The sequence below is a fragment of the Chrysemys picta genome, chromosome 3, assembly GCF_011386835.1.
Source record: "Chrysemys picta bellii isolate R12L10 chromosome 3, ASM1138683v2, whole genome shotgun sequence".
Taxonomy (NCBI): Eukaryota; Metazoa; Chordata; order Testudines; family Emydidae; genus Chrysemys; species Chrysemys picta.
Genome location: NC_088793.1, coordinates 8,113,939 through 8,127,722, shown reverse-complemented (window position 1 = coordinate 8,127,722; position 13,784 = coordinate 8,113,939). Strand labels below are relative to the sequence as shown.

Genomic DNA, 13,784 nt, shown 5'->3' with positions numbered 1-13,784 from the left:
GATATGGAGGCTGAGCTGTTTGTTCTGCCCCTCCTGTCAGTTCAGTGGAGTTTCCCGCTCCCCGGAGATAAGATGCTGTAGGGAACCACCAGCAGCCCAAGTGGTGGGCACAAGGGAGCTCTCCTCAGAAGGAACTCACTTGGATAATCTTAGTCCAGAGTGCGGTCAGTGAAGCAAACCAGCTTGGCAGCCCCTCCATGGCTTCATTCTGCTTCAGCAAATGGAGTGAGCCATCTCGTACAGCGGGGGCGCTGAGAGGCTGGGCTTGATGGAAGGAACTCAGGGAGCCCCAGCCATCCGCTTGGTTGTATTGCTTTAATTAAAACACTCCCTGGCAACTTGCAGCAGGGAGTGAGCTGCTCCCGACGCTGCCTGCGGAGTCAGGAGTGCTGCTCAGGCTCTGTCAGCACCAGAACCAGGTCTGCAGCCCTGCCCTGGCATCCACGCCTCTCTCACCACGATATCCACAGCATGGTTAAAGCTGGGAGAGGAGAAGGAACTGTGCTCCCTGCACCCCTAGAAGGTTAAAATGGCAGAAGCTGTAGCTTGGGGAGGAGGGGGTGGGAAAAGATGAGGGAAGTAGTGATGGGGAAAAGGAGCCCAGCATTTCTAAATCTCTCCTTGGCTCAGAAATTCTGTTGTTCGCCTTTTGTGAGGCAAAGCAAAAGAACGCTGTAATAAACAAGCTTAGTCCCACAATGTCCCACTCAACTACTTCCCCGAGGCCATTCCAGCCTGTCACGTAGAGCGGGCCAGCATGTAGGCTGCACATACACAACCCAATGCTAGAGCTCTCCTGGGATCCCTCACTTTCTGCAGAGTTGACACAGGAGGATGGGGCACTGGGGAGAGAAAGCAGGTGAACCATCACTGAGCCTTGACCTTGCTTTGACAGGTAAATGACCCAGCGCTGAGACCCACCGGCCTTTACTGCAACCAACTTTCCTCCACTGACCTTTTGAAAACAGAAGCAGATGGGGCGCAGGTCAGTAAGAAACTCCTAAGCACAGACCCATCTGAGGTACAAAGAGGAGACGTTTGACATGTCTGGGTTGCTCACCTCAGTAACTGTAAACTTCTTGCACCTATTTTATCAGCGGGTTTGCCATCAGGGAAGGTTTCTGTAGTGGCAGAGAATAAATTGCAGGGCTCAACCAAGTAGGGCCTTCTATTTTCTGTGTAGCGTAGAGCTAGAATCTGCACTTGATGACAACCACCTGCCTCAGAAATCTTGCTTTATTCTCCTGCTCTGATTTAAGCCTGCGTGGATCAAACCTCGTTGCTCTGGCAGGAAGGGGAAGTGTCCCCAGCAGTGTGGGGAGCACAGTCAGTGCAGTGAGTTGAGCTGGAAAAGTAATTGGACATTGGAGAGACAGGAGTCGCTAAAATCCTTATCGGCTCTGAGGCTGGCCCCAGGTACAGTGACAAATGAGAGAGGTTTCTGCTTTGGAAGGGCAGGACTTGCTCGTAGAACTATGGGAACATTTGCAGTCAGAATCCTTGTCTCTGGGACACAATGTGTTGATCACGAGCCCCTTCATAATGGATCAGTGTGCGCTTAGTGCTATGTTGGGAGGAGTCTGAGCTCGATTTGGTCTGTTCAGAGAAAGGGGCTCAGCACTTTCTGCAAATCAGGCCCTTTTAAGGTGTCTTTAGTTGGAAACGCAAAATAACGAGCAACTTTTGAGTATCTTGGGCCAAGTATTGCCATTCTGCCTTGCAGTACTGCCAGTTTCAGCGCAGCGCATGCATCTGGCCAGCAGTCTGGAAAGAACCAGCCTTCTACCAGTTTGTTTAGAGATGACGTGTTCTGCTTCAATATGAAGTTCTCTTTGTTTCCCCCGTTTGCTGGTGAACTCTAATTGCACCTCGTGCTGCTCTTGTGTGCAGTCAGTCTTGCAAAATTCTGCTTGCCCGGGGCAAGGAATTTTGGGCTTTTGATGGGCTTATAAAAGAGCATCAAACAGTATACATTTTTCAGTAGCATTATCCTTAAAAAGCGTGGGTGAGTAGATTTTTGCCCCTGGGCTGGTTACCGTTTTCAAAATGGGTAATAACTTTTATTTTGTTTTAAATATGTATTTATGTGCCTCCTTGTGTTTTATGAATAACCCATTAAGTATTACAAATCAATTGTACCTGTCACCACAGATGCTGTTTGGTTTTTATTTTTTCATTTTGCTCAGTTTGGACAATGAAAATCAACTAATCAATTTCACACTTTTAATTTCCTGGTCAGTTTCACTTTGTGGCTCTTAAGCATTGGCAGGATCCTGCAGTGTTTGATTTGCAAAGACTGTAGGGAAATGTTAACACCCAAACAAAACAAATCCTATTTTTATTGGAATAAATAAAGAAGGAAAATGTGTCCTGCCCCTAGGTTCTGGAACACTTCAATTTTGGACCTAACTCTACCTTAGTATTGACCCTTTGATATTCCCTTGCAGTGAGTGGGATGCCATGATGTACCCTATTCAGCAGCACAGCATAAGCATTTTACCTTGTGCCTCTGGTCTATTTGACTGCAGTTGAAGGGATTTCCAGCCTTTGATACTGTGCTCCCCTCAGAGCAGGTGTCACGGACAAGATGGCTCTCAGCACAGAGTGATGGCTGGCCGGCCGGCAGCTGGAGACATGGGAATGCCAATTTTTTTTTTTTTTTAATTAAAAACGTGTGAATCTTTCAGAGCTCTGATCCAAATGAGTGCAGTAGTTTTCTTTTTATAGGAAAAGAAGACAGAAGAGTTCTTCTCTGTGGTGACTACAGACTAGAGGAATTCTCTAGTGAGTTTCCACTTCACGTAGTACCCAGTCCATAAGCCAAGGAGCCTGTTCCTTTTTTCCTCTAAAAATCTCTCTTGTCTTTTGTGTCCCAGCAGGTACAACAGGTTCAGGTGTTTGCTGACGTGCAGTGTACAGTGAATCTGGTAGGTGGAGATCCTTACCTGAACCAGCCTGGTCCAATGGGCTCGCAGAAAAGCACGACAGGTCCTCAGACCCCTCAGGCCCAGCAGAAGAGCCTCCTTCAGCAGCTACTGACTGAATAACCGCTTTTAAAGGAATGTGAAATTTAAATAATAAGACATACAGAGATATATAAATATATATATATATTATATATTTTTCTGAGATTTTTGATATCTCAAACTGCAGCCATTCTTCAGCTCGTAGTGTTTGGAGCAAAAAGGTTTTTTTGTTTTGGGGTTTTTTTTTGTTTTGTTTTGTCTTTCGGGGGGGGTTTTTGTTTGTTTGTTTTTGTAAAAGGCATTGGATGTTGGCAAAGCGACAAGGCAGGACAGTCGGTTTCTTGAGCCAAAATTACAGATGATTCTTATTTTTGTAATCAGTTGCTGGCATCTTACTCCAGACGAAGGTTTCTCGGGGAAGTGGGGAAGGGGATGGAGGAAGAAGCGAGTTGAAAGAGACTGCTTCGGAAGGAGGAAGATCATCTCAGTTTCAGCTGGATCTGTCACTGATTCATGTCTCAGCCCAGTGGGAAGGTGGGGAAAGACACCGGACTTCTATCAGAAAGGCTGTTTTTATTCATGCTTAAAAAACCCAAACACCTTTTCTCCCCTCTGCCCCAGTCCGCTTGTGCGTACAATCAGCTTTTTCTAGCAATCGTGAGTTTGTCAGTTTTAAAGAAAAACAGAGAGTATTTTGACCCACCATTTTTTCCATGTTTTATGCTGGTGTTTAAAGCCTCCTAGCGAGAGAGGCCACAATGTGTATATTACATCAGGGGGAAAATAATAATAAAAAGACAAAAAAAAGAACAGTTTGGGGGGAAAAGCTGCAATAATTTTTAGGGGAAAGGATGAGGAGGAGGGGGGAGGGTTCTGTCAATTATTGTAGATAAAATTTTTCTGATTAAATATTAAATAAAATTAAGCAGTTGGTTTTTTTCTGCTTTGATTGTGCTTAACAGCTGAGGTAGCTTAAACTATTTAAAATAATAATAAAAATAATAAAAATTCAACTCTCTGATGGGAGATAGCTTATTTTTTCCCCCTCAAACCTGTCACTGTACATAGCTCTAATCTCTTGTATACATTTGTTTTCTTCCTTTAGTTGCGATCGCTCTTAAGATCATCGCTTTTTATTTGATTTGATTTTTTTCCCCTTTTTTCTAAAATTATGCTGGTGTGTGGAAAATGTGTAGCTTTGTTGACTCTATTTGCAAGAGATAAAAACAAAGAAATGGAGATGACCGCTAATGTTGTATTGCTTTCTGATGACTGTGCTATGCAGTGTGTGGATTTTCCCTCTCTTGGGGTTGGAGGTGGATAGGGGCAAGTCTAGTTTTCAGAGGTGCTGACCATTCATTGCTCCCACTAGTCAATAGGAGCGGCAGGAGCATTCAGCACTTCTGGAAATCGGCTCCCTAAGCTTCGAAGGGCTAGTTCATTCTGCCCCACAGACCAGCCTGGCCCAACTCCAGTGGGAGGGTTGGCACTACCAGAAGCCCACAGGGGACGTTGTAGTTGCCACCAGTAGAGAGAAGAAGGGTTCCTGCTCCTGCCCTGCCACTCAGGCAGAGCCACCAGCAATCGCAGAGCAATATTTGGTGCCTTCTGCTCCCCTCTTGTCGCTAGTATTTGCTCCATCACTCCCAGCCACATCCCCAGAGGCAGATCCACCTCAGGAAGGAGCCATGGAAAACATGGCTGCTGAGATGGAGGCCCGGCAGGAGGGATGGGTAAACTATGTGCAGGCGGTTCTCCGTTGCTGAGTCCTTCAGGCCCATATTACGGGGAGAAGGCATTCAGAAGCCTTCTGGGCTTCCTCTCTGAGTGCCGAGGGGGACAGGTCTGGAGCCAGAGCTCTGAACTGGATGCAGAGCACAGCCCCAGAGCCTCCAGGTGGCAGGACAGATACTTGCTACTCACTCTCTGCCAGAAAGGCAGCATATAGCTTTGTCTCCTTCTGTCACAGAACGTGTATAATTCCTATAGGAGGTGTGGCCCCCAGCAGGCTCTTTGCTTCAGTTAACTTTTCCCCCTAGAAGATGGAGATGGAAGAACAGCCAGTAGCTAGAGTCACAGTAAAATGAGTGATGTGAACCGAAGACAGGTCTGCAAAGCTCTGAGCTTGAGCCCAAAGGGGTCTAAGCCACTTAGTGTCCCTGTTCTCCCAGAGGGGGAAAGAACAGAACTTGCAATACAGACCAGGAACGCCCCAGCCATTAGTGTCACTCCCCGAGGAAATACACTCAATTCCGTGACCACAGCCAGAAAGTTGTTTAAGGAGATTTCTTCACCACATTTGACTTGAGATCCAAGCCTCCACATCCCCTCCCCAGGCAGGATTTTTACCAATCACAGATGGGGAACTATATGTCCGGTTCTGTGCACCAGTGGTCATCCTAACATCGGCACCTTGCAGCTCCACCAAGCTGAGTGTGATGAACAAAGGCGGCCTCAGACAAGAAGGGATCTGTGATAGCCCACGTGGGAGACTGGCTAATAAAATCTGGAGCAGAAATGGCAGTTCCATCCAGGACGGTAGAAGTCTTCCAAACTACAGGGGCTTTGGCCATCTGGACTCAGCTGGATACGATACCACACTCTTGGAGGAGGAGTTGCTTTGTGCCAGGGGAGGTGTATCGAAATCATGGATCTGATGAGAGAGCCAGTCCAACACTCAGTATTCACCGTGCCCAGGTGGTGTGAGCCTTATTGGGATGCTCGTTCCCTGCCTCCCCAGGGGCTGCAGCGTATGTATTCGTGCTACAATAGTACATGGCACATTACAAGACAGAGGCACCCTGCTGAAATAAGTACGTGCCTCAGACTGTGCCGGGGGAAGAGCTGACAGAAGTGAATTCCCTCTGGATCTAGTCCCCTTCATTCGATCATTGGGGCAAGCTTTCGCATGTGGGGCACCTAAGAGAGACCCCACAGTACACAGCCAATGCCATTCAGATGCCTGGTGCAACATGCACACTGTCCTCTCTGTGGGCAGAGCCAAGAAGTTCTTTAATGGGGACCTTGTCTCCGTATATCCATGACTGCTGCCCTGTCAGCACCTTAAACCAAGGACTTCCCATCCCTCTGTATTCACGCCCTACCCTCCACTTCCTGTACTGCTCCTGGGTGTACAGGAACCCTAAAGAGGGGCAGCTGCAGGATAAGCACCGTTCTTCTACAGCCAGGCAGTCCATCCAGAATGCTCGCCAGTCCTCACGCAGGCTCTGCCCTGTCCAGAAGGTATTCAGGCAACTCTGCAAAAAGCCACATGTCTGAGTCCCGTCAAAAGCGCAGGGTCATGTTCTGTGTGAAGACCAAGGAATCCCAACTAAGAGCCTGGTAGGGTTCTTTGTTAGCCCAGCCCACAACATTAGACCAAGGGTCAATTTCTGAACTCCCCTGTGGAACCTAAAGTTGGTATTGGGCCTGAGTTACACTAGAGGGGGGGTTCGAAGTATCTTAGTTCGACTTACCTGGCCGTCCTCACGGCGGCGAGTCGACTGCCACGGCTCCCCCGTCGACTCCGCTTACTCCTCCTGCCAAGGTGGAGTACGGGCGTCGATTCGGGGATCGATTTATCGCGTCTAGACGAGACGTGATAAATCGATCCCCGATACATTGAACACTACCCGCCAATCCGGCGGGTAGTATAGACGTACCCTTAGATAGAGACAGACACTAGCCTCATCCACACCGCATCTGGAATACCCACGATCTCTAGCCCTTCTTTGCCTAGCCATCAAAACCACTTTCACAGCCTCCCTAGTCTCAGCGATGAAGGCAGAGGACTAGCTTTTTTAGCTCTCCACAGGCCTTTTTCCTGCTTAGCCTCCAAGCTTCATCTAGCACTAGAAATCTTGCCAAGTTTTCAGCTCGAGGAACTGAAGAAGTCCATACGTTTCCATGCGTAAATGGAGCGGAATGGATTTTAGTTTGAACTGAAGTTACAGAGCCCAAACGGGTATAATGCCCAATGCAGATTAGGGCTCCCTTCCAGAGGGGGGAAGCAGTCCACACGCAGCTTCACCTAACACTGAGGAAGGATGGCCTTGCAGTTAAAGGCACAGGCCTGGGTTCCTGGCTCTGTTGCAGGTTTCCTATGCAGCCTTGGAGGATTACAGTATCTGACTAACTTCCTGGGAGAAAATAGCAGGTACTAAACGACTCTTTAATCTAGCGGAGAAAGGCAACGCAAGAACTAATGGCTGGAAGCTGAAGCCAGACCAATTCAAATTAAACATAAGACATAGATTTGTCCCAGTGAAGGGGATTAGCCATTGGAACAAACTACCAAGGAACGTGGTGGATTCTCTTCAAATCAAGACTGGCTGCCTGTCCGGAAGATTTGCTTTAGCCAAGCAGAAGTTAAGCTCAATACAGCGGTAACTGGGTGAAATGTAATGGCCTGTGCTATCCAGGAGGTGAGACTAGATAATCTGATGGTCCCTTCCGGCCTTAGAATCTATGAATCTGAAATCACTCAAGCTCAAATTGTCAAAAGCAGCCTCGAATGCTGAGTGCCTGGATTGTGGCACTGCCAGGGCGGGATTCTAGTGGTGCTGAGTGCCTCTGAACATCCAACCCTGGGTGTCTAAAATGGGGTATCTAAAAAACACCAAAGAGGCCAGGACTTTTCAGCTTGGAAAAGAGGCGACTAAGGGGGGATATGATAGAGGTCTATAAAATCATGAGTGATATGGAGAAAGTGAATAAAGAAAAAGTTATTTACTTGTTCCCATAATATAAGAAATAGGGGCCACCAAATGAAATGAATGGGCAGCAGGTTTAAAATAAATAAAAGGAAGTTGTTCTTCACACAGCGCAGAGTCAACCTGTGGAACTCCTTGCCTGAGGAGGTTGTGAAGACTAGGACTATAACAGGGTTTAAAAGAGAACTAGATAAATTCATGGAGGTTAAGTCTATTAATGGCTATTAGCCAGGATGGGTAAGGAATAGTGTCCCTAGCCTCTGTTTGCCAGAGGGTGGAGATGGATGGCAGGAGAGAGATCACTTGATCATTGCCTGTTAGGTTCACTCCCTCTGGGGCACCTGGCTTTGGTCTAACCCAGTATGGCCGTTCTTATATTCAGATACACCCAAAATTAGAGGCCACTTTTTGAAAATGTGGACCTTAATCTCTCTGCCTCAGTTTCCCCATCTATTAAGATAAATGTATTCTGTGCATTGCAGTACCACCCACCAGGTGCTGTCAATACACAACTCCCTGCCCCCAATAAGATCACAATCTAAGAAGCCAAGCAACATCCGTAAGGGTAGGAGAGATGGATAAAAAAACACAACCAGAATAAAAACCGTCATTCCCAAATGTGTACCTCGACTGGCTGACTTGTGGGCAATGTGGCAGAAATGGGTCTCGAGGGATCTGCAGGAGTGTTGATGTGCTACCTGTTTCTCCAGGATGTTGTGAAGCTACACTTGTCAGGCTGGAGATTTTCAGGCCGTGGATGGAAAGCGCTATAGAAGGAATGGTGATGATTATCGTCAGTCTACAATGGCTATTAACACAATGCTAGTCCTCTTATCTCTGCTCTTGCTATACGCTGCTGCCCTTGTACCTAGAACCCATCTGTCTGGACCAATGGCAACTCAGATCCCAGCAAGAACATATTGCCTGGTAAAATCCTGGTGTTTCTGGAACTTGGATTTCCAATCTACAACCCTGGCCCTGGGTTGAGTAGTCAACAAGCCGGAGAGATTAGAGAAGGATTTTTTCCTTCTGCTTTGTAAGGCCAAGGAAGATCTCAATGGGAGAAGAGAGGGGGTGGACACAGATGAAGAAGAGAGTACCCAAAAAGTTCAGTGATTGTTGGTGGCTTTGCCTGATTAACAGGTGTCTGGTGGGAGCTGACATGGTGGCTGGATTAGGGGCTTCCCATTCAATCTCCAGATAAAAGCTACTCTTGCTTTTTAGATGCTGTGGTCAGTTGCCGCTGCTCTGTGGAAGGGTCTGTGACTGGTACCTGTATGTGTGAAGTCAATGTGTGCTTTCCCCAGCATGGCCAAAACCTAGTGACCAAAGGAATTTCCAAACGCTGCCTAAGTTCCTATGCTGTAGTGTTGGAATGTGTTCTGTGGGGTCGCGGGAGGGGTGTGGGATGGGAATGCCATTCGGCTCATTTCCTTTCCTAGTTCTGTCTTGAGCTACTCAGGTGTGAAGAGTTCTTGCCGGGCAGTCCCTTGCTCGCTGAGTTCAGCGTCCTGTGTGCAAAACACCCATGGGAGCTTAGCAGGGGAGAAGCGAGCTTGTTAATTAAAATGAACGGTGAGCAGCAGTTACTTGACAAGGCGCGTTTTAAGGATCTGAGATAACCTACTAGTCATGTGGGTCTGGGCTTGTCTTTTAACACAGCTGTAAATAACAATCCCATGGTGATGTGCACACATGGTGCAGTTCCTTACTGACTTTTCTCTCTGCACTGGTCTCTTTCCAGTCCCTGTTGGATGCCTGCCCCAGAAAGCAACGTAGTCTAATGATTACTGTGTGTTTGTGGGGGGGAGGGTTCAGGACTCTTGCATTCCAGCCCCAGCTGTGCTACTGACCAAAGCAGGAGACAGGTGGCAGTCAACCAGAAACCAGTGTCTACAGGGGCCCCCGACACATAATATGTGCCAATCTACCGAGGGCAGAGCAGTCTCTTTTCCTGGCCAATCAGCCATCTTTAAAAAACATGTTTCATTTTGCTTGGCATTTGCATGTGCACGATACTATGTGGTGCTAACAGCAAAATGTCTCCAGACATAGTTGGCAGCTAGAAATGCATCTTCGGATCTCTGGCATGTGAGACGTGAGTATGAAGACTGCTGCCCAGAGGAAGTGTATAAATGCAAAAGACCAACAGATCCTTGGGATGGGTCCCAGAAACTGTTTGGCCAAGCTCTGGGATGTAAAGACGCTAAGAATACACTTGGATTTCAGCTAAGTAGGTGCTATTCTACAGAAACCATTCAAGTATTCAGTCATCGCAACACATGCTCATGAATTGGTATTGAATCCCACCGACCGATCCAGCAGTAACACCAAGAAACAATCCCCTCCCTCAAGAGCCAATCCAGCTTCTTACCCCTTCACACCACAACAGATTAAGATTTGTGAGCAGAAGCCCTGATCCTCTAATTGGATTTGTGCAGGCAGACCCCTGCACCCGAGCAAATCTAGGGTGAGAGGCAGCTGTCTTTCAGCAGAGCCCCGTGGATGCTGGCTGTTTTTTCCTCAGAAGACATCATTGACCTCTCTGCTGCCTGCACGGTTTTTTTTAGTTCAGGGAATAGTTTAAACGTAGGTGTGTGTTGGATTTTTTTTTTAACTTGTTTGGAAGTGATCGAAGTGTGAGAACATAGTAGAATAAATAGAGGAACCAATTCTAGAGATGTAAGTAAAAGAAATTAATTTTGCTTTCTGGTCACTTATGAGCCTATCTACTCTGCTGGTTTCCTTCTATTCTTATAAAATAAAAAATACCATCGTATTCTACTAGCGTGGCCCCAAAGGCTGTACTAAGAGGGGGATAAGGTGTAGTGGTTTGGACCATTACTAGAAAATGCTGTGGGATTTATTAAGAAGTTGACTGTAAAGTTTTAATGTGTCCTTGGTTCCCATTGTGATTTTAAAGGAGGCCCTGAAAAAGGACAGAAAACAGTGGGGTTTTGCCCCTTCTTGCTTCTTTATGATGTAAAGGGAAGGCCTGAAAGATTGCTGGTTTGGATTCCTTTTTTATTTGGCTGCTCACTGTTTACATTATAAATTCAGTTCTTGTCTGCCCTGTTTCTCCTGAGCAACTCTATGGAAGACTGGAGAATTTATGAGATGATGTAAGAAACTATGCAGATGTAACTTGATTAAGAGAGGAAATTATTTCTAATGAGACTGTTTAACTCTTCATAACAAACCATTGGAAGAAAAGCTCTTTTCTTAAGATTCATCTCTCTCTCACTCACACACACACACACACACACTCTCTCTCTCTCTCTCTCTCTCTCTCTCTCCTACTTCTCCTCTAATCAAGAGCTCAGAGAGCTCCCAATCCACAAATCTGAATCCTCCAAGGAAGAACAAAAGGAGAAGGTTTGACATTCCTGATATTTAAGGTAAAAAGCAAGCAGATAAATAATCTTTTTAAAGAGTTTAAAAACAACCCCTTCTCCCCCCCCCACACACAAAACACCTTTCAGAGAAAGTGCTCAAACCTATGTTTTCCTCTTAGATCACACCTTTCAAAGTAGCTGGGGCTGCCTGGAAATGGACACTTGTAAAACCCCACAACTCCCTAGACTTGCCACCAACCCAGGTAGAGAAGAAGTATGTCACAGCTTCGTCCTTTAGTTAATGTTTGTAAAGCACTTCAGAGCTGAAGCAAGCCTCACAGAAGTGCTGAGTAATCATAATGATCTTAATCCAGGGGAAATAATGATTTGAACGCTCATGCTCCACGGAAAGCCTATGCCTGCAATCTTAGGGGGAACCAACTGATTGGTACTGGAGTCTGAGGCCTTATCTATACTAGCAAACTCCATAGCTATAGTTCATCCCTTGTGCAGCCCCTGCAGAGGGAAACCATAATGCAGACAGGGTGTGACGAGGGTAATCACACTAGAATCCTGTCTACACTGAGGCTTCCACCATTGCTCTCAGGGTTGGGGCTGGACAATGTTAACTGTGTAGTTTGGGGAAGACAGCTCCTGATCTCTGCAACCAATCGTGCCCCCGTATTAAAAGATCGGTGTGGTCGGGACAGTGGTTGCACATCTTGTCTGAGCAATGGTGCCTTTCGTTCCACGCGTGGGTTTGGTATTGACTCAGTGAGGAGAGCATCAAGAACATTACCCTGCCTGACCTCAGTGGGAGGCCGTCCACCCCTGTCCCCAGCTGCCATGGCATAAGATGAGCCGATGGCCCTGGTTCTGTTCTTCGGCAGCACTTCCAAACCATCCTCAAACATCTCAGAAGCTTTCACGTGCACCGTGAGCAAACGGCAACAATGCTTTAGAAATGCCTGGATGAAAGCAGGGGCCGTGCCTATTAAATAGCTTCAGTAGCACCACTGGGGGTCCTACATGCTGCTATGGCCTGTAACTCAGGCCCCTGAAACATGGGTAGCTTTAGGTTACATTACACTCACAGCTTTCCAGCTAGGGAGGAACTAACTACTAGTTTTGAAGCTAGGAGTGTTGTTCTCAGTACCCACCAATTGCTGTCTCTGCTGCCCGATTAGACTAACCGTTAGTGAAGCTATTATTTCCTCCCTATTAAAAAAAAGGGGGGGGGGAATCGTGACAATAAGTCGGAGAATATGAATCCTGACTTCCCGCCCGTTTTAGGTTGGTGTGACTAGCGATGCCAACAGAGTTACTCCCAATTTACGGGAATGAGAAGAGAATCAGTCACTGGAGATCCTAATTATTTTCTTTTAAAAAGGGCTTCAGATTTGTTAATTGCTTTTTTTAAAAAACTTCCCATAGAGGAAAGCAATTTTGCCAGTCTTAAAAATGGTCCTCAAATAACCCTAAGGCACGGATTTGTATTTTGGCTTGGCTAGAAAACGGTTTTATCTTCACTGATCCTACTTAAAGTTGAATTCACATTACACTGTGAAAAATCTCCTCATTAGGTTTCCCCTGCTTAGGGTAAATGGAGATAAAAGATGGCAAATTGATCAATCTTGCATTTAACAGCTCTAATGTGCAATGAGGCATTAACGAGCACTTTTGTCTTAAAATAAATGCCATTTTTAAGTGAGACTCGTTTTGAATATTTTTCCTGTATTTAAAATGAGGCATATTTCTTCAGCTGCTTTACCATTGCTTTCTGCTGTTATAGTATCAGCGTTATTCAATGTTTAATTATACTGTTTATTGTAAATAAAGTCATTTAAAAATTGGCTTTCTATTGCAGTCTGCTTACTCCATTCCTTACAAGGGCCACTGAACTGAATTAAATAAGAAACCTATAGAATATAAAGGAGAAATGGAGTGAAAATGCCATCCATCCCAGCCAGGGAAAACTCGGCCAAGCCCTCTCTTATGAGGCTCCCTGTTAGTCTCTGGGGGCCTGCTCCAATCCCGGATGAAAATAAATATGGCCTTGCTCCTGCCCCACTAGTCAATTGGAATAGTATTTTGCCCTATTGTAGGAAGGGAGATTGATCTGGCAAGAGGATGAGGCTCAGGACACCTGGCTTCTACCCCCAAATTCTCTGACTTGCTGGGTGTCCTTGGGTAATTCACTCCCTCTCTCTGCCCCTCATTTACAATGGGGATGTTACCTCACAAGAGCATGGTGACTCAATTCTTTAATGGCTGCCCCCTGCTTGGCGGTTGTCCTTGGCTGAAAGTCACTCCCCAGGGGCTAATTATTGTTAGACCCTGGCATCCCTTTCAGGGAAGGGTCCCCCAGTGGCACTGCCACTACTGCGATCATTTAAATGAACTTTCTTTGCTGTTCAGCCCACAAGGTGATGGCCCCTTATGAAAAAGCCCAATAGAGTCCTCCATGAATAGCTCACTGCATGAGTTGCAGAGTTTGGCCCAGTTGTGTAGAATACTGCAGTGTTTTTTCCTCACCCTGTTTAACCGTATTTATATGGAGGTAGCCATGATATAGCGCAGCTTGACTGTTGTGGCGCAATGTAACTTACACTGACTCACATGGTTCTCTACCTTAGTAATGTATCAGTAGAGCTCTTGTTAAAGCTGGTGCCTCACCTGGCACTCAACAGCATTTTCTTTTCTGAGAGAGATTTTGCTTATGTGGCTGCGGTGAGATGGAGGATTACTGATCAGCCCACAGGTGCACGCCC

General features: G+C 46.4%; 1 protein-coding gene across 21 annotated transcripts in view; it reads left to right on the top strand.

Moving 5' to 3' along the window:
- Window positions 1–12,867, top strand: part of NCOA1 (nuclear receptor coactivator 1) — a 338,341-nt gene extending 325,474 nt beyond the window's left edge. For 9 of the 21 annotated variants that reach the window (XM_042848877.2, XM_042848876.2, XM_005308460.5 and 6 more), the window contains 2 exons: window positions 896–1,021; window positions 2,877–12,867. In XM_042848877.2, the coding sequence (XP_042704811.2) occupies window positions 896–1,021; window positions 2,877–3,047 (297 nt within the window). In that variant the 3' untranslated portion in view covers window positions 3,048–12,867. Of the gene's footprint in view, window positions 1–895; window positions 1,022–2,727; window positions 2,785–2,876 lie in introns of all 21 variants that reach the window. The other 12 variants (XM_042848881.2, XM_005308464.4, XM_005308471.4 and 9 more) reach the window with 7 other exon arrangements.
- The last annotated feature ends 917 nt before the right edge of the window (window positions 12,868–13,784 follow it).